Source organism: Aythya marila (genome assembly GCF_965140915.1).
Source record: "Aythya marila genome assembly, chromosome: 1".
Lineage (NCBI taxonomy): Eukaryota > Metazoa > Chordata > Aves > Anseriformes > Anatidae > Aythya > Aythya marila.
In genome coordinates this window covers 95,969,571-95,993,244 of record NC_139042.1, presented here as the reverse complement: position 1 = coordinate 95,993,244, position 23,674 = coordinate 95,969,571, and the positions used below count along the sequence as shown (strand labels likewise).

The window sequence follows — 23,674 nt, the reverse complement described above, 5'->3', positions numbered from 1 at the left end:
TGAAAAGATTGTGGGTTAAACCTGTGTATGCAAAGGTCTGAGAGGCACAGTGAATGGGTACAGTATTATGACTTAGCCAGAACAGAAGAAATACTGAAGAAAAAATGCATAGATAAGTATTAGAGGATACTCCTACCTCTCCAATAGCAGTGCTTAAGAGCTATATTCTTTTGTTTCTGAGAATTAAGTCTATATAATTAATGATCTTAAGTTATAATTCATTAATTGTTTAATATGAAGGGAAGAAAAATGTAAAATCTGCATATAAATATATCAGCTGCTGATTTAAACTGAAGTGTAAATTTTGACTGTTTATTTTAAAGAATATAGGGAAAGAACTAATGAATGTCAAAAAGGTGACAGCATACTGGAAGCTCCTATGAAGGGAGATGTTTCTGTTTGTGTGACAAAGGTCAATATTAATAATCTTCTGTAAATCTCATTTTCTATTAGAAACAGGTAAAATTGAGCATCCCATTCCAATCCTATAGGTGGTGAACACCACCACTCTGCCTTCATCCACTGAAACCATCTTCTCATAACAGAAAAAAAATCAGCTTGGTCAGTCACACTGTGCCCTTGCTAAACCAAAGCTGGTTGTTCCCAATCACCTTTTGTTCTTCACATGCCTGGTAATGGCTTCCAGCAAGATTTGCCCCTTAATCCTCCCGAAGTCTGAGGCATTGTGGTTGAGCATCCTGCAGCTCCCTGGGCTGCCATGGCCCTTCTGAAGCATAAAGATATTTGCCTTTTTCCAGTCATCAGGGACCTTACACAATTGCCATGACCTAGCCATTCTTGGGGTGGGTGCAGGAGGCTCAAGCATTCCCACCTTTCTCTATTGAGGACAGGAGCATTTTACTACTGCTGTCCCAAACAGAGACCAATATTACAGCTGTTGTGTTTCTTAACCAAGGTATTTGGCTGCCCCTCCTTCTCCAACAGTTTCACACTGCCTGTCCTTGATCACCTCATTGGTGTAGAGACTAAACAAACCCCGAGCAAATGTGACCTTCAGGGGGACACGTAGCAGAGTGGGATTATTCAAGGACTCTTCTTGCTTGGTTGAGAACAGAGCAGGCAGTTAAACTCCATGTCTGCTTCACAACATGCATCTTTTATGTATGTATATATGTCTATGTGTGTGAGTGTATGCCTGCGAGTATTGGCCAAGCAGGACTGGCCAGGAACAGGCATCAGAAGAGGCTGGCTCATGAAGTAATAAATCCTGTCACCTACTTATTGGCAGCCCAGGGCAGCAGTTCCCAAGCTGCTCTGCTTGCAGCCTAACCTCCAGGGCTGTGCCTCCTCTCTCATTCCCATGTCCCAGCTCATGGCCCTGCATTTGGGAGGCTCCCACTGCCTTCAAACAGCCAGGAACAAGTAGGGTTCGTCTCTGGCTGTGCTTGCAGTGGCTCCTCTGGCTTAGGGGTTTCACCAAAGCAAGCAGGAGCAGTTTGCCAGCTATTTTGACGTTGAGGGCATGTATGAAACTGCCAGAGAGGTGTGTGGGATCACAGAGGAAACACTGCCAGCAGCTCACCCCCATGCTGGGAGGTGTTTGTGCACAGAAAATCATCCGGAAGAAATGATAGCAGTAACCATGACGATGTCAGCAGCACAGCACTAGCGGGGCTTCCTCAGGGATTAGCACTTTTCAGCACCAGGTGCATATCTCCCTTTTTCTGATGTATGATGTTGATTCAGTGGTAGTCCATGTTTGCTTTATCTTCCTCAAAGCAGAGCTACCTGCGAAACTGTTTTCTCTGCAAATTGCTTAGGCAGGTCTACCTGGAAAATGAAGATATATATTTTTTTTTTTACAAGGAGTCTGTCCCTGCCTGTGTGCTTGTGGAGCACTTTCTGGATGTCTGCATCTTCACCCTAATCCCCTTCTGCTGAATCTCCCCATCACAGCCAGGAACCACTGCTGACTAAAACCGAAGCTGTCTCATTTCACTAAGGTGTGACTCAGTGACTTTCGGTGAGGTGTCAGCATGTTTGCTGAGAAATAAAATCAACATTAATTAATTCTGCCTATTTTTTTTTTAATGTGGGTTTTTGTCTTTTCACACTCCTGATTATGAGTGAGATACACAAAAAGCACAGCTCAGAGAGGCTGGTCCTGGCTGTGTTGGGGGAGCAGCTTCTCACAACATAGGTTTCATGGAGGGGCTGGTCACTAACAACCACATCCCTGGTGAAAGAAATGGAAAAGCAAAATGTGGGGGATCCAGCAGAAAGGGAGAGAAAGGCCATGGTCTTGTTAATGGCAAAGGACAGGGGAAACATGGAACAAGGGAAGGAGAAAGAGACCAGAAAAAGAAATGAAGACTCAAGTCTGAGCTCCCTATGGAAGTGAGGAAGTACAAAATTCTTCCCTTTGGGTGCTAGCAGCCCTGCAGGCCTCTTACAGTGCCTAATCAGTGCTCAGTCTCTTGTGTCCATATCAGTGAATGGAATTATTATTCTTATCATTATTTTATAGAATATATCTTTACTCTTTTGTTTGGGTCAGAAAAGACCAAGTTGTAAACCCCTAGAAAGCACTGTTTCTTTTTTACAATATATGAAATTGCAGTAATAAGCATAAAGAGTGGTACTCAGCATCTGACAGGATGACTGATGTAAGCTGTCAGCCAATATTTGACTTTCCAGGTGAGATTAGATTTAGCATTTAATTTAATATAAAGTGTGCAGTACAAAGCACTTACTTAGTGCTTAAAGCCTTGCAGCAGGCTGGAGGCTACCTGAAGTTTAAGATACCTCTATTCCTTTTTTGAGTATCACTGTATTATCCAGTGGAGTTTGAAAATCCTGGTTGTTATTGTGAATCTTATTAGTAAAGGACACAGGAAAGGTAAGTTTCTGTTGGTAATTTTTTATTTCATATTGAAAAGCATAATAATTTTCTTTCTGAATGAAAGAACAAGCAGAGAGATTTTGCACAAAAAATAAAAATAGTTTCAAGACAGTTTGGGCTTGGATTTCCTTAGATCTTGCTTGCTTCCATTAGCTTGCCTTTATCCTGCATGTTTGAGTGTGTGTGTCTAATCATACAGAGATATACATGCATGTGTATAAGTGTGCTTCTCTGCATGTGCATGCCTGTTCTGTGCATGAGGACATTGCAAGGCTAGTCTAAGAAGCAGAGGAAGGCAGACTGCTGAACTCAAGTTGAAAAGACACAATAATTTTGTACTAGTGATGAAAATCCATCACCCTTTACCATAGGCTGTAGTAAACTCATCATTGCTTGAAGACTACAGAGACTGAGAGATGTTTTGTGGAAGCTTTGCCACATGTTGTAGGACTCATCTGGGCTGAAGCAGGGAAGTACAGGTGTTATAAATGAGGATCAGACTGAAATGCTACACCAAACCCTTTCCTTTTCTGAAGGCTAGCAGGGGGCAATCCAATCACACCCTCCTATTTATGTAGGAAAAGCAGAATAGGACAGCAGCTTTTCTCAGAGCTCCTTGAGAACTCCTTCAGTGGAGTTATGTGAGAGTTTCTGCCCTGGACCCAGCTCAATTTGAGTAAGCCCAAATGGATCAGCACAAAGTGACTATTTGAGCTAAGTCATCAGTTGCTGAGGAGTTGTCTCCCCACCCTATTGCTCTGCTCAGGGGTTGATGGTCTAGAAGCCTCAGCTGTCTCTTTCTCCTACCCTTTGCACCTCTGCTAGCAGCACTGAAATCCAGCCTTAGATAAAGACTATTGAAAAAAACAGATCCCAACAGGCCATGGTGCAGGGGTATCTGCACCATGCCCATACAAAACTGGGGCAACCTAGCCCCTGTGCAGAAGGGAGATACCTCCTGTGAGATAGAGACCTGTTGCATGGCTTTCTTAGCAGCAGCTGAGTCAGACTGGGCAAGCTTGGGGGGCTGGGACAGGGGCAGGAGAGATGTGGCTTTGCAGCACTACTCAGCCTTCACACCAGATCTAACATGTGAGACCAAAGAGGAAATGGGGAAGGTCACATCCTTTGTGGAGAGATCCTGGGCAACTGCTTGGAGTGGCACTGTGCTGCCCTTCAGAAAACCCAATGTATATCTTGTCTTTTCCTGGGTGAAATGTGTTTTCTTCATGCAGTGTTTCACTTCAGTAGGGGAGTCAGCGTGCCTGAACCCCTGTAACGTGGGTGACATGAGCTCATTGCACTTCACCAAGGCATTCTTGGACTCTAACAGACTGGAAATTACCTGAGTGAGAAGTAAGACCTCCTTGGGCCTCTGAACATGTTGAATCACTCAGAGATGCGGATTCTAGCTGGTCTAATATTGGTTTTACATTTTCACCAGCAAGTGGCAGGTGTTATTTAATTTACATAATGCAGACAAAACAAATGAATGTAATTGCTATATTATGGATCTTTGATTAAAATAAGTATCATATTGTCTTTAGTACCTGTAACTTGGAAGGATGGCTGAAATACGGAACTTCACTTGGGCGGTGGAAGATATCTTCAAGGAAACTTTTCTCACTTACATGAATGGCTGGAGGAAAAACATGACAAAAGCAGCAGACGAACTGCAAGCCAAGGTTGACGCTGAAAACTTTGACTATGTTATCCTTTATCTCATGGTGATGATTGGTATGTTCTCCTTCATTATTGTGGCAATTTTGGTGAGTACTGTGAAATCAAAGAGGCGAGAGCACTCCCATGACCCTTATCATCAGTACATCGTTGAGGACTGGGGTGAGAAGTATAAAAGCCAGGTTCTGAATCGAGAAGACCTCAAGTGTGTGATCCATGAAAACTTTGGTGCAAGGGACAAAACAAGCCCTGGATCACCTTGACGTTTTGGAAACATCGGCAATGAGGAAATCATTAAGCCACATACAGGGATCTCACTGAAATTATACATAGCTGTGAAAATGTTTATTAGCTTAACACAGGTCAAGCTGGAACAGACTGCTGAGGAAATCAACGTGGCTGCTTTCTGTGAGAAATTTGGCATGGCTGCTCTGGGGAACACCCAAGAAAAATGCATAATTGTGCTTTGCTTTGATATTCTGTTCTTCAGGAAAATAAAGCCATGAGAAAGAATAACTTGGATTTTTTTTAGCATTTTTTTGAAATCCAGAAGCAGATCTGGATTACTGAAAAACAGGCCACAAAATAACTACGAATTTTCAAGTGGTCAACAGTGCTGATTTAGATCCAAAGTGTATGACTTAAGCCCATCTTAAAAATAACATGAATCTGTATAACAAAATATCAAAACCTCTATCTATTCATTGAACAATATGTTGTGGTATGAATCACAGGAGGTAACCTATATCTACACTCACTTATGCCAAACAATTATTTTAATGATCTGGCTCCTATTTTGTTGTTGTTATTCATTGGCTGCAAAGATTGACTCAAGGCCTTCTGAGGAGGCCTGGTTTATAGCAAAAGTGCAGCTAGACTAGCAGTCTCATCTAACAGCATATCCTGGTTGTGCAGGGCAGCTTCTAGAGGTTCACCATCTTTCTTCAAGTCCATGGCTAGCCAAGCTCTCTCTTCTGCTGCTCCTCAGCTCTCCAGAGTGATCTAGCAAGCTGGGATGCAAGCTGGCTGATGGCAGCACCGGCCACATCACTACTAGTGGGATGCAACCCATTAGTGCAAACCACTGGGCTCCCACTGTGGTTTTCAGGGGAATTTCTATGCCCAGCTATCATGGCTGTCCCATTGATGTGCTTTCTAAGGGCTTCCCATGTTGGGTACTGCTTTGCACTGGCCGAGAAATGGATTTTCAAGATGGTTTATCTTCTTCTGTGCTGCTAAAGTACCATAATGTTGGCTCTTGGAATAATTAGAAGCAGAGCTGGTAACACTTCTGGTATTAAAACACGCTTCTTTTTGTAAGGCTCTGGGTTCAGCTCCTATTCATGTTGCCAGACTTAAACCGCTTAAGCTTAAAACTTCCTTGCTGGCTGTTGATTGTGTGGGCTTGTTGTATGTTTTTATAAAGTTTTGGCTGAAACACTTCAGCCATGCCTGCCACTGCATTCCTGACAAGTTTGCCTCACTCGAATTAAGAAGAAATGAAAAAGTAAAGTACTTCTTTTGTTGGGAAGCTTTGGCTTGTTTAGGAGACTAGTCTTGAGATTTGGCACAGCATATGCTGTCGTGCTCCAGATGTGCCTTTAGCTGGCATAATAACAAGTCTTTTAATTGTCTGGGACCTTGAGTGCTAGCAAAGGGTTTTCGGGTCCTAGGGCAGACTGCTGGTGAGTATCTCCCCACCAAGCACACTCCTGTTCCTCCCATCTCCCCTGGGTGACCCATGGGTGTCTGCCAGCCCTGAAGCTCTCTTTAGGACTGTGCCCCACCTCTGGGTGGAAGCACTTTCCTTGCTGCTTATCCTCGTGGCCCGCAGGCTGTAAGGGTGCAGTTATCGTGTTCAATGAGGTGGAGGGAGCCTGGTGGCCATCTGGCTACACAGGTGGTGTGGTTGGGGAAAGGATGTGGCTTTTGGCAGGGTATGACGGCAGAGGTGTGCCCAGAGAAAGAGTCCGGCTGTAACAACATTTTCAGCAGCAGCTACACTCGCCATCAGAAAAAAGTGGCAGCTTCCACCGCTGGCCGTGCCCCACTGCTGGCTGCTTGCAGACAAGCAAAACTGGGGACGAGGACACAGCCTGGCTTTGCCCTTGGGACGCGGGGGCAAAGTGCTTTAGCTCAAATGTTTCAGGAAGAGACGCAGTCCCCCCCTCAGCACACATCCCCAGGCTGTGCAGAACATCTCACAGGAAAACGAAAGCAAAGCCCTGCTCCTCGTGGAGTTTAGGGTCTGGAGGGGCTCACCGCTCCCTCACAAACTGCACATCCTAAACCCTCGGCGGCACTTCCCCATCGGGGCCGGGCGCTGCCGCTGCTGGGAGATGTAGTCCCTCCCGCCCACAGCCATGGCCGCCCGCTGAGGTACGAGCCGTGGGGCCGGGGCTTTCCCCGCCGCCCTCCCTCCCTCACCCGCCCGGCGCCGGGCAGGGGGCGGCGGCGGCGGCCGGGCGGGACCCACCGATGGCCGGGTCGGGGCCCCGCAGGGCGGCCTGGTCTACCCCAGCCCTGCAGCCGGCCCCGCGGCCTGCCTGCCCTCCCCGGGGTCGTCCTCGTAAAAGGAGCTGGAGGAAATAAATCTAGCGGAGAGGGATCTGAAGCCATCGCTGGTTGCAAATGGCACTCGGGTGGGAGGGCTGCGTGGGGAGGGGGCGAGGCGGTGGCGGCAAGCAATGTGGCTGGAGTGACGGGGAGCCGAGGTGCAGATGTGCCACCGATGGTTTTGGGGGTTGGTTTGGTCTTACTTTTATCTGGATGCCCTCACTGACACCTCCCGTCTGCTCTGTGCTTACTTTACAGCGGCTGGAGCGTGTAAGGAGCCACCCGAGGAATCACTCGTATTTTCATTTCAGCTTCTTCAGGTATGAAGGTCTTATACGGCTTTGTGTTTGTGATGTTCCTAGAGTTGGAGACAGGTTAGGAATTCCCATATTAAACTGAGTGATTACGCAGGCCTTTTTATAGAGTGATGTCTCGATCTATACATACTCATGCAGGCTGTAAGTGTGCACAGGTCTGTGATGGACTCTTAGTGTAGCACCTCTGGCTTCCACTTGCCTCCACTGTGTTTCTCAGTGCTCAGTGTGTTTCTCATATTACTGCTTTTTTCCTCTGCCCAGCAGCCTCCCTCTTTTGAGGAGGCTCGATCCTGACTTGCAGATGCTGAGCCTGATGCATGTCGCAGCAGGCAGTGGTAGATCCTCCAGTGACTGTCCAGGTGGGAAGCATGCATTTTGATTCCTGAAAAACAAGCCTTAAAGAAAGCAGCAACAAGAGACAGGTGTAATGAAACGTCCCTTTTCTAGCTCAGGGAATATTCAGCCATCACCCTGTTTTAAATGCATCAGTTCCCTTAAGTAGCTCGCTGCTTTCTGAGGCCTTGTGGCTGGTGACTTTTATAGCTTTCCACAAAGTGAATAAGAAGGAGGCGCTCAGAAACCCCCAGCAGACAGAGGAATATCTCGAGTCCCATTCTGTTGAGTAGATGGAGTTACTGGCAGGCTGAGTGAGACATTCAGCCAAGACAACTCAAGTGGGGCTGTGAGCACCCGGATGCCTGTGTGGAAGTTTTCTGGAGCATGCAGGCCAGTCGATATTCTGCTGCTGCGTAAGAAAACAATGGCGTGAGTGGCTGGGCTGTGATGTGGTTGCTGTGGTGGAGTGAAGCTATAATTCAGTGGCTGAGAGATCTGGATTCAATTCTGTGCTCCACCACAGACTTCCCATCCGACTGGAGCCCAAGTCAGTCTGTCCGGGGTGGTCTGTGTTGCACAACACAGCGTTGGGCAGAGATCCTGGGGCTGGCATCAGCTAAAAGCTAGCTCAGGGAATTGATGCAGCCCTCCCTGGGAGCTCGTTAGCCCTGCTGAGGACACGAGCCTCTAGTGCTGCATTGGTGACCCTGTCTGCCGGCTCTGGACCCAGCAGACCTCACAGCATTTGGAGCTGATGGAGGATTGCGAGTACAGAGCTAGGGTGCATGGCACGGGCAGACTCTCTCTTCCCTTTCCTGTTTGCAGTAGTTTGATCTGCTTCACAGAGGTCTGAGTGTAATTAGGCTGGTGATAGTGAAGTGCAGTCACAGGGAAGAAGGCCACAGACACGTGTGAGAGTGAAGTCATTTTATCCTTGCCCTGCATAGGAGCGTATGAGTATGTGATGGATAGATTATGAAGTCTCTGGCAGAGCTTCAGGCAGAGCCTAGTGCTCCCAGTTCTTTCTCACATGGCTCAGCATGAGACCTTCTTGCTTCTGAGCGAAGGTAATAGTGACCTTCCATGGGGCCCGCTCTCCGTTCCCGGTAGTGCAGTGTTTGTTAAGGGAGCCTGTATTTTCTCGGGGAACGAACAATGCCTGACTGTAGATGTGTTCTGAACTCCTATCTTTGCCTTATCTGCCTCTGGAAAAGGCAAACACGAAACTTCAGCTGTTTATTTGCCTGCTTGCTTTTAAGATATCACAACCTTGAAAATACAGTGTCTGAGCTTTTTACTTCTGAATTAACAACGTCAGTGGTAACAAACGTTACTTTTCAGCGTGAAGTGAATCTGGCCATTTTCTCTTCCACTTTCTCCTCTCCACCCTATGTCCCAGCTCCACCCTTTTTTTTTTTTTTTTTTTCTGTCTTGGGGTTTCAGCTATATTTAATAAGGTCTGAATCAAGATGGAGATCAGAAGAGTCAAGAGGAGAAGTGGGGAGAAGTGTATGGCCACTGGAGGCTGGTGGCACAGGATGTGGGAATGCAACAGGGAGAGAGCGGTGGCTTCCCCACTCAGTTCCAGCCGCAGATGACACTGTAAGGACAGCCCACCAAAAGTGTCAGCTCTCACAGAAAGCATTTTAGACTAAAACACCGTAGTTCAGAACAAAGGGAGAATTTCTTTGCTTGCCTTGCTGTGTGACTTCACTGCAGCTACTCCTAGTAGATACACAATCAAAGCAGATTCAGGCTTGTGTCTCAGCAGAGCGGAAATATTAAAATGTTGTGCTGAATGTTTAGATAATCGCCTTGCAAACAAGCGTTTGCAGGAGTGCACACTGTGATACGCGTTATATGCTGCTTCTCACCAGTGGGACAGTACCCTACAATCAGACCCCACAGATGGGCTTGCATAACGTGTGCTGAGTCAAAACCTTCTTCTGTACGTAAAAATCACTAAGACTCCATTTTCAGCATCGTATGCCAGATGCTGGCATGTGTTTGAATGGCTGAATTCATGCCTCTTTACAACGTGTTGCAAAATTGATTCCAACTGAGTCACAGAATTTAAAGCAATTTAGGAGAAGAGTGAAGGCTGTGGCTGATGATGAAGTCCCCACTGAAGTCAGGGTTTTGAGATGAGGACACACCACTTGGGAAGTTCAGCCTCTTCACAGCAGGCCAGGCTTCTATACCTTGGGCTTTCCTGAGAAACATGTAGCAATCTGGACCATGCACTGAGAACCAAATTGTGCTCTGATGGGTGATTTTGTCTGTGACCATCTGGCAGGGGACTTTAAATTTTATTGGTGACTGGAATTCTGGAGGAAATGTTAGAAGTTTTAAGGCCTTTTTTTTTTTTTTTTTTTTTTTTTTTGTAAGTGAAACACTACTGACTTGTTATTTCACAGCTACCCTGACATTTTATCAAGAGAAGGGAGCTGCACAACTCAGGGTCAGCACAGTAAATACAGAATGACAAATAAGTTGGCCACTCTACTGCTCAAATATAGTTAGATTTTGGTAACAGTGGCTGACCTCACAGCTTCTGATATTCCTGACTTGAATCTGCCCTGGTGGGATATAATCCTGGAACACCCCATGATGTGCACTGAGCCATGTGGTTGGTGTGAGACGGGCTACCACCTCCAAGCTTGGGAATGCTTCTCTGAGGGCTTCTTTAGGATAAACAGAAGGGCTTCCCTCTGCTCCCTGAGCAGTGTGGCAGCTAAGGATGCCTACCTGAGCTGCACAGGAGCTGCAAGAACATTTCCTTGATTCCCTGTTTGTGAAGATGGGTCAGAAGCAGCTGTTGAGGTGTGGTGGTGATTTGCTCAGCCTGGCTGCCAGTAAAGGTTTTGACTAAGCCTTGCTTCTGCTTTCCAATAGTGACTCTGCTGTTCCACATACAGGAAATCCCTTGGGGCGCTCAGGCAGGGAAGTGAGCTTAATTTGAAATCCAGCAGCTAAAACGGCGTCAGCACCGCTGGAGCAGCAGCAGAGACCAGAGGGCAACGTTGCAGCTCTGTACTGCAGCCTTTGGCATCCCCTCGGGCGTTTCTCAGTCCCAGAGTTCAGCTCTGAAATGTACATTGCCCACCTGAGGGATCGGCTGACTGGCTGGTTCTCTGAGGTGTTGCTGTGAGCTGTACTGAAAAATTAATTTAGGAGCAAACAGGAGAGAATTGGGAAATGGTACCATATACCAGGATCCATTAGGCATTCAGGCTTCGAACAGGGCAGATGGGTTTAAAAATCGCAAGAAGCAACTCTGGGTGTGCTTCTGTCCTCTACATCTCAGCCACCAGTGAGGCAGCTCGATGTGCACACACGCCAGGCTTTTGAAAGCAGCAGCGTTGTGCTTTCAGTCAGGCAGCTGCTGGGATGTGCTGTGTGCGGTGAAAGCACAGCCTCCCCTGTGCACAAGTGCGGCACTTGCCCGGTGCCCGTCAAGCCCCTGTCCTTCAGCAGCACCCCACATGGACATTGCTCCTGTCACTCAGCCCCAAAAAGGCCCACGAAGGTCATTGCTGAGCCACGTGGCGCAGATACCCTGCTGGGTGCTGGGCAGCAGACGAGCCCCTCAGAGAGGTGCTGGGCGGACATGCAGATTAGAAACAGATGGGTTAATTCTTTTTTTTTTTTTTTTGAATATCTATTTCTTTTAATTTCCATTTCTTCAAGATGCTTCTGCCCTGGTCTGTGCCATTAGAAGTGTGACGCTCGTCGGTGCTGGGTGCCGGACAGGCAGGATCGGTCCGCAGCCAGGATGGTGGCGTTTAACTGGAAGGTGAGGATGTTTCACATTCATGAAGCAATGAACTTCTGCTCTTTCAAGGAAATGGATCTGAGATGTGGTTGGGTAGGTCTTGTGTTTAAAGGTGCTTCCCTTGCCTAGGTGAAGGTGGCTTAACCACCGCACTCTCTGCACCGCAGGGTCAGGGGAGTCGATGTTGGTGTCCTTTTCCTGCCAGACACACTTGCAGGTTGGGGCATCACACCTTGAACCTGAGAGCAGTGCTCTGCTCTGCTCACCTCTGCTCCTCCTGGCCTTCCTCTTTCTAGGCTTTTCTCTGGCTGTTCTTTCCTCAGCTCTTTTTGTTACTGGAAGGTGGTTTCTCCGCTGTATCTTTTAGTACCTTGGGGCCATAAGCACTCTGCGGGGTACGCATGTGAGGCATGGAAATGTCTGAGCAAGTGCCTCGTGCACTACCAATTTTAACATGTTCAATTAGACCATTTGTCATAAAAGCAACGCTAACCACAAGCCTTGGCTCTACCTCTCTGGTGCTGGAGAGCTGCAGTTTAAAGAGATTGCCACTAAAAATGATGTTTTTAGCAAAATTAGAATGGAGTGGCCTGATGTCAAAGGTAGCATGCAGCTTTGCGTTCTAAGAGCCTCTCATTTGCAGACTTTAAAGGCACATGCTAATGGAGTGTGGATGCAAGGCTTTTTAAAATTCAGTATTTGACAATGGCCAAACAGCTTTATGAGGTGCTGGAAGGCCTTCTAAGGGTACAGGGGGGCTACTGGGAGGCTTGCCAAGGGAGGACTTACACTGTGAACCTACTGTGCATCACTAAAAAGCTGGACTGATCCTGCTGGCCAGGTGGCTTTTTGAACCAGTGTGCTGGGAAGTTCATGTACCTTCAATATCCTTCTGGAATTGACATCTTTCGCTGAGTGCCTGTGCAGCTCTCGTTGTATTCTGACTTCAGAGTTACCATTTGCATCTTATTTTCCACTCCATATGCACTTACAAAGTGTGCTTTTATAACATAGGAATATGTTGTGCAATTTCTCTGGTTCCAGGCATTAAAAACTCTTGAAACTGGATAATTGGAGGCTGTGTCCTTTTTACTTCTGTGGTTCGAAGGGATTTATCTATACCTTTTATACTTGGGCAAGTTAATTGCAAAACTCCCATGGATTAAAATTTCTAGGGGGACAGAAGTACATTCAGGAACCTTATCTTGACAGCTGATATGCATGGTTCCATCACTGATATCAAAATTATTCAGAAGCATTTTATCTTTTATAAGCATCCTAAGATACCTAATTCTTTCCTTTTTTCAGCTCCAGCTTTTGCCAATATTCCATTTCCTGTAACGAAAACAAAAGCAACAAAGACCTGTTCAAAAGAGTTTCATATGCAAACTTGAGTAAAGCGAACCTGTTTTTGCCCTTCCCCCTGGGCTATATACCTAGTCTAAAATTCCCTACAGAAAAAAAAAAGTGTCAACAGAGGAACATTACCATTGCTTTGAATAATGCCATTGCTCTAGGAAGCTATATAGCAACCCTGTAGAATAATTTTTAATTGTACAATTGTTCCAGTAACTGCTTAAATATATTGTTTTGTATTTCAGGCTTTGGAGAATTTCCCACTGCTGATGTACATTTTGGCAGCTAAAACGTTGATTCTTTGCTTAGCGTTTGCTGGCGTAAAAATGTACCAGAGCAAAAAAATTGAAGAAAAATTGAAGAGGGAACGTGAAGAGAAATTGAAAAGAGAAGCAGAGAAGAAGGATGATTGAAGAGTCTCTCAGGTATAGAATTTATTTGATATCCTGGTGTTTGATAATGACAGTGCTATATTAATCCCATTATGTTTTGGTTTGGATACATTTGGATTGTGCAGTTAGAACTATTACAGTTATCTGAGTCCTTCTAATACTTGCTTCCTGTGGTGCTTCAGTTTATTTACACATCCAAATCATGCCGCATCTTTGTAAGAAATGCAGTTACTACCAAACAACTTGTCAGCCATTGTTTGTGGGTTAGGGGATCTTAGCACAATATTCATTTTCTGTTCTAAATCACCTTGAATTTTTTATGCCCAACTAATTGCACAGGAAGTCCCGATAAACAAAGAGATGGTTAAATTGGGGCAAAAATTGCATGAGAGGCTATGTCAGACAGAATGGTGTATTAAGACCCCTTGGCCTTAAGTCACGTAGTTAAGATAGAAAAGAGTCAGCCATTCCATGTTAGTTGAATACATGACAAATTGTTGATGGTTCAGCTTGAAGGGCCAAATCTCATGCCACGAAGCTTCTCAAGGTAACAGAAATGCTGCAGGTTATACAATGTAACACCCATCATCCATACTTCACTGTGAAAAATGGACATCTTTCTGCATAAAATGCTAAATGGACATAGTTACATTTCTGAAGTTTGGGGTTTTCAATCCCCATGTTGGATTCCTTCTCACTATTTTGAAAGTTTAAGCAATCATTGCCTGATTGGATCAAATCCATTAGTAAAATGAGTGTGGTTTAGTTCTAAGATTATGTTCCCAGGCTTGCTTGATATGTGACTTTTGTATCAATTCGTTTCACATTTCTCTGTTCTGAAGCAAAATGGGAATTCTATTCCTGCCTGCCCTTTGTAAACTCAGTGGGAGTTTGATATAATGTTACTCTTCACTAAGCTAGAAAATTTAATTTTCCTTTTTGAGGTCATCACCTGACATATGAAGAGAATTTCAGTTTTTAGAAATGTTTACTAATTTTGATTTCAAACCTATCACTGTCTTATTTCGTGCAACGGGGAGTGGAAATTGTGACTAGAAATGGGGCCTGGAAATAACCATGGGAACAGAGCGGTTCACTCACATAGCAAAAACCAACAAATACAAAGGTGTTTTTCAGTCCCCTGTTTACATCATACTGAGGACTCGTGTCTGGGCAAACTTGCCATTTTAAATTCTTACTTTAAATCAGTTTAGCTAGCCACAGGAAAATATTGTGAGAACATTTTACTTTCAGCTTAGGCTGAGTCAGTCGGACAGTGTAAGTTATATGGAGTTTTAGTAATAAACAAATGGGAGATGGGCACAAGGGCACGCTGCCCTGTGAACGAGCGGGCCTGCTGCTTTTCATGAGGAGACCTTATTGTGCTCTGTGTGCAGCCCTGGGCTGCAGAGAGTTCTGCCTGGCAGAGCCCATAGCCCAAAGGATTGCTGCACCAGGGTAAGGAGCTCATTCCGCAAGGCCTGTGGGTCTGGCGTGTGTCGTTGACCTTGTTGAATGACTGGCATTAAAGCATCCCTGACCAAAATCTTCTTGGTCACCCAGAACAGCCCAGCAGAGGCCCAGTCTTTCCTAAATTCTGCTGTCTCTAGGACCGTCAGAGTGTCGTTCTATAATGGGTCTGTGAGAAGGGGTGAATGCTCCTGCCCTAAAAATGTTCTCCCGTGTCAGCACTGCGGAGCTGTGATTAGCTCCGATTGCAGCGTGCCACGTGGGCAGGCAGATTTAGCCCATGTGCTGCTAGCATATCATGCCTGCTGTTCTCACTGCTGTTTCCCCACCCTGCAGATTTTCTGACACTTGGCAGCTTGCTCGGATTCCTTTCCTGGGAGAACGAAGGCTTCCCGTAGATGAAGGATGTGTCAAAGGAATAAAACCCTCAAGAGTAACATTCACTTAAACTGTATCTCAACTTTTTATACGTACAGCAAAATACCTAAGCCTCTATTTATGCAATAAAAAACTTTGTAAAAAAAAAAAAAAAAAGTAATGGCCTTGGTTATTGCTTACTCAAATGCTACACTTTGGAGCTGCAGGGGAGGCAGTTTTTAAAGATTAGCTGAAAGCAGGAGGCTGGTTTTGAAGAGATAACACTGAGTGTATCATGGATCTGTGCAGGGTACACAGACAGGAAGAAGGAAATGGGGGTGTCTCTGTGTAGTTTCTTCAGACCAACTGCTTCCTGCAGGGGTATAAATCTTGGATTTGTGGGGCTTTTATTAAATCTGGATGAACAAATCCAATACAGCAGATTTTCAGGGCAGGTCTTTTTCAAACCACTTTCCATACCTGGGATTTACCTTAGGATAACGCAAATCACAATGTCAATATGAAAACCTTTAGTGAAATTTAATAATAGGAGGTGTCTTGTATTATTTTGCTTTGTGTAGTGTCTGAAAACTGTGTATGACTTACTATTTGTTACTTGGCCTAGGAAATAGAGACAATTTTTTATTGCCATTACTAGCCATTCCTGCATGATCAATAACACCAGATCTCAGAGGGTAAGCTAACTTGGTCATGGTAAGTTAACAGAAAAGTTTTTTTTTTTGCACAGAAAAAAAGTTTTTGGCATCTGTAGCAGTGGCAACGGATATGTTTGCCTTCACGTTTCCATTATAAAGCACTTTCCAGATCCTTGTATCTTGTGGAAGCGAAGATGATGCTGAAATATGACAGTGTAGAGTGAGGAGGAGGGAAGAGCAGAGGTGGAGGGCCCTTGGAGAAGCCTTGGGACCCCAGCAGGACATGGGAGGCCTCTGGTACAGCTCGCTCCTGCCCTCTCCCTGTGGCTGCAGGCTGAGGTGCCTGGTGTGGTCACGCAAGGATGCTCTGCCGCAGTGCCCGTTTCACAAGCGTTATCTGACTGCGTGTGCAGCTGGCACGACTGGTGCTCAGACAGCTCTTGGTGTGCTTGGGTTACTCACCATCAGCTGCAGGGATTTTTAAAACCTCACTATTCATGCAGTAGCCTTGGTGACCAGGGAATGTAGGCATTGCAGAAACCTGTTCCTGGGATAGACAGAGCAGTATCTTTCCTAGAGCAGTGTCAGGACTGCCTGGCAGGGGAATTCTCAGTACTATTGTAAATCAGCTGTTTTCTTCCACTGTCTCAGCAGTCGTCTGTGTATGCAAACATGGGACTGAGTGGTAATTTAATTAAATGGCTCTGTGGTGTTCGGTGAGGACAGACTCTTCTAACCACTTCCATTAAACAGCTTTGAGGGAAATTGTTGAAGGAAACACACCAAGAAGTTTAGCTAAACCACGTGCCCAAACCTTAAGAGGAAATTGTCAGGGTTGCGTAGTGTCTTCCAGCCCCAAAAGCAAGCAGCATGTTGGCTCCGTGCAGTCATTGTTTGCCTTTGAATATTGGCCTCACTAGATTTTTTTGGAATGTCAACCAGGAGTAGATTTTTCTAGACCAATAGTAAGAATGCTGTGTAGTTTGTTTGTATATTTTATCTGAAAGCTGAGCTTTTCTCCCCTTCAATAAAGCCACCCTATAAGCAGAACCAAAGGCACACAATCTCCCTTTAAAGCAAGTCATTTAGCATCAAAACAATTGACCTCCCTTCAGTACTGAAGACTGGTATTAAAATCTGGGGGGACATAGCATGCTAAACATGTGCAGGGCTGGAATTAACACGAGGAGCCCATTTTTTGCTCCTGGATTGAACACGGACAAAAAAGCAGTTACGAGGAGTCTCCTCAGAAGTGCTCCACATCACCACCTCTTTGCATCCACAGCCATATCTGAAAACCTGTTTGTGTGTTTAAGGCTTCAGGTCTGGTTTCAACCTGGATTTTATTTTTTTTTTCCTTCATAGTAGCAATACAGTCTAGGCAACCCCTAGTGCTTGTAATGGGTCTGGTCTCATAGCAGGCTGATATCCTGTATGTTCAAAAATTAGAAGAGATCTTATCTGTTCCCAAATCTGAACCATTTTTTCTTCTCTGGTATATGTGGACAGAGACTTGACTAATGCTATGAAGGCCAACCAAGGAGAACATACCTGTGTTTCCTTTCACTGGGTAGGTTACAGCAGGTTTCTTTACCCGTGGGCATTGTATGTGCCGCAGTGGCAGCCTTGAACAAGAAAATATGCTGACACTGGGGGGAGACAGCAGCTCAGATTTGTTTGTTTCCTGTTCAGAATCCAGCTGGGGATCTCGAAGCCTGTTTTCTTACTGAAAAAAAGCATTATATCATTAGTCTAGGCAAGTTTACAAGGGGAATAGAGAATTCATCTGAGTTTCTGCAAGCAAAAGGAGGCAGCAAGAAGAGGGAGTCTTGAAGTGCAGTGTGCATGAGGTTGCAGCTTGTTGGACAGCAGGTAGTCTACACAGGCTTCCTTTGCAGATGTTCCCATCTCAGAAAGCGAGCTAGGTCACACTCTTCTGGTGCTTCCAGAGCTACAAATTCTTTCCTTCACCCACCCTGTTCCCCAAAATGATTCTCTTCAAAAAGAGCACTTGTTGTACAGAGGGCAACTTAATCTTAGGCAGCACCTCACTTGTACGGGTGTGTCACTGTTGGATGTTGTCGCTGTCAATACTGCCAAGTTGAAGAAGGCTGGCAAAATAATTGTTTAAGGCTTTTAGTGTTTGCATCTTTAAGATTTCTTCTGCTTACATGAAGGCTGTGTGGTTCTAACCAAAAGACAAAATCCTTGCGAGGTAATAAATTAGCTGTTCTAAATTTAAGGAAAACACTAAATACTGAACAGATTCTGAGAGAGAGGACTGAAGTGGCTGCTGGAACAGGGCTCTTCCAGCACAAAGGAGCTCAGCATTGTGAGGTCAGTCAGAATCTCTGCCAACCTGCTGACTTTCAACCTGCGCTGGCCTAGAGGAGCGCTGTGACATGCCCTCAGAGCATCCATGCCAGCTCCATCATGGGAGAAACCAGTAGACTAAGCTGACACACACCTCTCTTGTTTCAGCCTTCACCAGGCCCAGTTGTCCAGAGCCTCCCCAGAACTGCTTCCAAAGACACATCTACTTGCTGCATCCTCTCCATGTTCATTACCTATTTACTAACCTCAGCCTTCAAGTCAAGTTTAGGGAGAAGCTGACAGACCTCACTTGAAGAACCTGACCCCTGTGACAGTCTCAAGTCTGATCACACGGAAAATGAACCAAGCTATATGGCTGTGCAAGTGTAAAACCCACAGGAGTGGGTGGAGACACATCAAGTAAAATTTCTGGAACCTGTGTTTACATCCCCCCTACCCCCCGACATGTGCCAGAAGTCATTTCCAGAAAGGATAGCTGTAAGTGGCCACCTGGTTCAGGGACTCAGAGGTGGCTGCGTGTTTGCACACAACCTACATCATTACACAGCTTGACTTTGGCTATTTGAGCTGGTTCGTTTTGGCTACTGGAGCAAGCTCAGCATATCGTTTAGGCTCAGCTGGACCTTGACTGGCTTATGTGTGAATCAAACTTCTATCATGGGTATAATCAGAGCACCAGCTGCCTCTTTTCCACTTCATAACAGGAGTACCTGATAGCTGCCAGAATAGTTATCCCCACAGCAATGGGCTTCTCATATGTTCCTGTAGAGAAAAAGTTTGTTTGGGCACAAATAAGTGATTAGGCATGTATTCATGTGAATCTCCATATGGCATCAATTTCTCCCACTTTGAATCTGATAAAAGAGCTATTGAAAATGTCTGTTTGTAATGGCATCAAAGGCTGTGTCTCACTGGGAGACTGTTTCCAGTCTATCCAAAAGCTCTTGAGATGGCTGTCACAGGGTGAAGAACGTGTATGGCTGCTCCCATTCAATCACTAGGAACATAACATGGGTGTCTTTTTTTTTTTTTGTCATTTTTTTCTTCCTCGATTTCTCCATACTGGTTGGTTTTGCTCTCCAGTGCCTCATCTTCTGTTTGTGTAGCACTTTTCCAGTCCTATTGCTCTTTCGATTTGGTGTGACTCATATTCCTCTGGCCTCATCACTGACTTGAGGAGGCTTAGAGCTAGCCAACAAGAAAGGTCAGACACTGGCGGATAAGTGGCATGTAAGTCATATTAATGACTGGCCCTTATGTATATTTGTTTTCTAAAGCGTTTTTCCTCTTTTGCATTTCTTGCATGGAATGTTGTCCCTGCCTTCCTTCTTCTTTCCCCTGTGCCTTTCTATCTTTGTATGATCATTTCAGCAGGAGGTTTCAAGGGACAGGATCACAGGGGCAGAGGCTGAGCTTTGAAAGTTGTCTTTCCATTGCCTGACCAGCCTTCTCCCAGTTCTCGTGCATGGCCTGAAGTGTGCTCCACTTTGCCTGCTCTGTCCATGAAGCTCAAATCTTGTGTCCCACCATTATATCCTTGACTTGGGTCTCTGTAGGCTCTTGGCCTAAGTGCATTTGCCCCATCTGTGCTCTGGGTTGCAGCATATTGTTAGGACAGTAGACTTGAAAATAGTGGAAAAAAAAAAAAAAAAAAAAAGTGCTTTGAGCCATTCATTACAGGCCTGCTTCATGGACTGGAAGAAAATAAAAGTGTGTTTTTTTTTTTTTTCTTTTTCTTTTTTTTTTTTTTTTTTTTTTCCATGAAGACAAGGCTTGGAAAAGCATTTAGAAGTAATTAGTCAATGAGACATCATGAAAATTCAGGTGATTTGCATTCCAGCTAGCTTAGAAGAGAGGGACATCTGTTATAGCTGCCTCATCAACATACACATTTGCATCTGCCTCTCTTCTTTATGCAAAGATACTTTAATCGTGTTATTCTAGTGGTGCGTTTCAGTCACAGAGCTGGGAATGGGAACAAAGATGTTTGCTTTGACATCCTGCGATGGCCAAACACTCTGGGCCTCAATACAAGAGCTACCTAATAAAATAATAGCTATTTAAAATCCTACCAAGAAGATATTGGACTCATGCATGCTATTTCAAGTGCTCTTGAATGAGGTGCGTGCTATTTGGTAACATCCTCCTATTAGATTGTTTAGTCATATGTTAAAGGAATTGCTTGTCATCCTAAATTGCCAGTTGAGTCAGAACTGCATGAGCCACAATATTTTTCTTCAGTACAAAGCGCTACAAAGTTTTTTAGAAAACATGGGCTGTAATTACCCTTATGCAGCAGCAAAGGGGGAGGGAGGAAGAAAGAAGAGGACTCATCTCAGAGGATTTTATACAAAATACCAAAGTTCATTTGGTTTCAGACTTAGTTCTTTTCCTGCCCACAGGTTTCCATTCACTTTAAATATGACTGGGTAGAAAAGTTTCACCAGCCCTCAGCCTCCCAGGAGAAGGCTGGGAAGAGTGAAGGTGTTTGGCGAGGCCTTCTCAAACCTTCCTGGTACTTGGCAGGGAAAGGATGTTTTTCCTTTGCTCTCTGGATGATGTGCCATCAAACACTTCTTTCCTCATGCTTGTTTTCAGGAAGGCTTCACCCTCATTTTACTAAAGAATATGAATTAGGGAAGACTGATCAATTCCTGTCAAGAAGTTACTTCCTTACTGTTCTTCCTCGTTGCTGAAACAGCTGGACAGCCAGTGATTCTGCACCTGGTCCCGTGGTCCCCACTGTGAATTACAGATGGCAGCAGACACACCCTAGCAGCACATAAGTGTTGCAACGTAGCCCTGAACCCACAGTTGTGTAAGCCGGGGGCAGGAGGAACCCATAGGGCTGAGCTGCAGTGGGGAAGCAGTCTGGGGCTCTGCTCTGTTCATGTTTGGTCTCGCTGCTTCTCATGTAAATCCAGAATAGAGCAGTGAAGTCATCAGATTTTTCACACCACTTCATATTCATTGATATTTAGTGGCAAAATTCCTGCTTCAAGCCAATATGAAGTTTTGTTCAGGGCCGTGATACCGTGACAATTGAAACTTTCCTGCCTCTCTCCAATCTCTTCCCTTTTCTCCCCCACTGCCCTGAATTTGAAGCACTTAATTTTCCATTCTCTGCTACTTCCGTGCTTATAAAAATGAACAGATGTTTTTGCTGATGAACACGATGCTGAGAAAAGATGGTTATTTTTCCCTGTATATTCATATTTCGGCTTTAGAGAATGATACGAGTAGATTCTTCTGAAGGTAAATGAGACTCCCTGTTCAGATATCTCTCTGCCACACCAAATTACAATGGTCATTTAGATAGTTTCCACACACTGTAGAAAAACTGCACAGATTTTCCTCAGTGTATTGAAACGTTTTAGTGAACCTGTGAATCATCTTATAACTTATTTATGTTTTCATGGTTTTAGTTTTCTGTCTTAAAAGTACACAGTAAACACATGCAAAGTAATTGGCTACATGGAGAAAGTAAATTGGGAGCCACTTTACAAAAACAAGAAAGCATTCAATGAACTTGAAAAGCAACACATTTAAAACTGATGTTAAGAAGCACTACTTTTCATCACTCGTAAGTAATCTTTTGAACTCAGTTCTGTGAGAAATCGTTGCATCTCAGGGCCCAGCAGGATTCAAAGAAGAGTGAATTGATGTCATGGATAAGGAAAATCTGCAATGATGAATGCCGTATTTTATCCTGAGAGACCAAACTACTCTTCATGCTTTAAAGCCTGAACCGACTACTAATTATTAGGCTTCAGAAAGGAACTTCCCTTTTAAAAAAAGATGTACCTGACATTGAAATATTTATTGCAGAGCATTTCTAGAAGCAAGGCACTAGGCGTAATGAACTACTGGGCATAATGAGCTGATAACAGATATTAATGCCTATGTTATGGGCAAGGCACAATAAATTCTTCTGGCTTCCTTAAGCTGTGGTCTCTGGCATCAGTCATGGTCCGACATATTCCCTGTTCAGGAGCAGATCTTCCGTGGGGGTCAGAGATGGGCCTGACCTACAGATTTCATTTTGCAGCCCAGTCTTTCTAAAAATTGAGGACATTTCCATCTGTGGCATGGTCTGAAGCCTCCCATGTCAGAGGAACGTATCCAGAAGGCAGGCTAACCTGGGCCTTAGGCATGCTTTAGCCCATTTTGCAGTAAGGCAAATTAACTGTCCCTTCTCAGTGCAAGTATGGAACTTATCAGCCTAGTCCAGGAATACATCTGAAATGTAACATTCAGATTTAAAATTATCTCTTTTATTGGCACTATTGGCATGGTGGGTTGTTTTGTTTTGTTTTAAGTTTATATCCTTTGAAGGGAAGGGCTCAACAGAGCTGGAACCATTATCAAAACACATCGGAGGTGTGACTGTAGGAAGAACTGTTCAAGAAAATGTGTCAAGGTAGTAGTTTTCCCATTTCTTCACTCTGTTAATCGCTACCTTCCATTTGTTTGGGGTCATCTTCTCTATTCCTTTAATAATCAAGTCACTGAAGAGGATGCACCTATAGGAGTGGGTTGTCTCAACAGACTTCAGGGCAAAGTCCTTCCTGTTGTTTATAATAAACCATTTCAAAGAAGACCAAGCAACATCCATTGGAGACAGATAGCTGTAAGATGAAGGCGCGACAAGCAGCTCATGGCCATTGGCTCTAGCAATCTCAGGGCAACACTTAATGCCAGACATGTAGATCACTGGTGGAACTGGAGGCAGAGCTTCTGTCTCCTGCTCCTTGCCATCTTTTGCCTCAACATGTGTCAGCTGCCTTTTGTCTCTTGTCACAATTACACAATTCCTATAGGACATGGTCAGAGAATCACACAGCTCCTGGAAGACACTGTTCTGCTGATGGATGGGCAGTTCATCTCTTAACAGCACTTTGTACCTCCAGGGCACCCACCCTTGGCTGCTGCCAGCGTGAATGAGTGTCCATACTGGCCAGCGCAGGCTGGCCTCCTCGTCGATTTTTTCTCCTGTAATAAGACTTTCTGGAATATCTGTTTCCCCTAAAAAAACAGTGTTGAAACCATTAAGCTGCAGAGTCCTCAGAGCTCTTAAATACTGCAAGCACTGTTTCTTTGAAGCAGCATCAAAGCAGCCCCTGGAAATTACGTGCCTGAGAAGCGGGTTTGTGAAGCGCTGCATGTTGGCATCTCAAGGAACAGAGAGTTGGGGTAGGAAGCCGCTGAGCTCACAAAGAACCCGGTTGCCCCGGTGGCACCTGCGGTGTCACACTCAGCCAGCAGCAGCCCTGGGGCTTCCAGGGGGCTGATCAGAAATAACCCAATCTTGGAAATCAGTGGTCCCATCAGGCTGAGGAGGATGCAACTTATCAGCGAGACTGGATCCAAACCCCAAAGCCATGTGTATGATGTCCACCATGTTCAGCCTGCCCAGTTTCAGGCCCTGGAGGGGGAAGAAACCATGATGCCTTGGGCATTGCTTCAGGGTAGTGTATTTTCAGGACTAATCTGTTTTTTAGAGACCTTTAGCTTTCCACATTGTGCACCCATTTCTACAGATGAACCCCTGAGGAACCTGCATTGAGCCTGACACCAACACC

The 23,674-nt window shown here is 45.0% G+C and overlaps 2 protein-coding genes and 1 long non-coding RNA gene across 3 annotated transcripts; 2 read left to right on the top strand and 1 right to left on the bottom strand.

The window, feature by feature from the left end:
- Window positions 1-4,428: 4,428 nt before the first annotated feature.
- Window positions 4,429-4,806, top strand: KCNE2 (potassium voltage-gated channel subfamily E regulatory subunit 2; the record flags this gene model as incomplete). Its single annotated transcript, XM_082784803.1, has 1 exon — window positions 4,429-4,806. One exon carries the CDS (start codon window positions 4,429-4,431, stop codon window positions 4,804-4,806), a length of 378 nt encoding a protein of 125 aa, XP_082640929.1.
- Window positions 4,807-6,800: 1,994 nt separating this feature from the next.
- LOC309884272 lies at window positions 6,801-11,519 on the top strand. Its single transcript, XR_014318588.1, has 3 exons — window positions 6,801-6,922; window positions 7,358-7,419; window positions 11,443-11,519. It is a non-coding gene; the product is annotated as an uncharacterized lncRNA (long non-coding RNA).
- A 10,975-nt stretch (window positions 11,520-22,494) lies between these two features.
- LOC309873915 (protein FAM243B) lies at window positions 22,495-23,378 on the bottom strand (the record flags this gene model as incomplete). Its single annotated transcript, XM_082751720.1, has 1 exon — window positions 22,495-23,378. The coding sequence occupies exon 1, from the start codon at window positions 23,254-23,256 to the stop codon at window positions 22,495-22,497; it is 762 nt and encodes a 253-aa protein (XP_082607846.1). The 5' UTR covers window positions 23,257-23,378.
- Window positions 23,379-23,674: the final 296 nt, after the last annotated feature.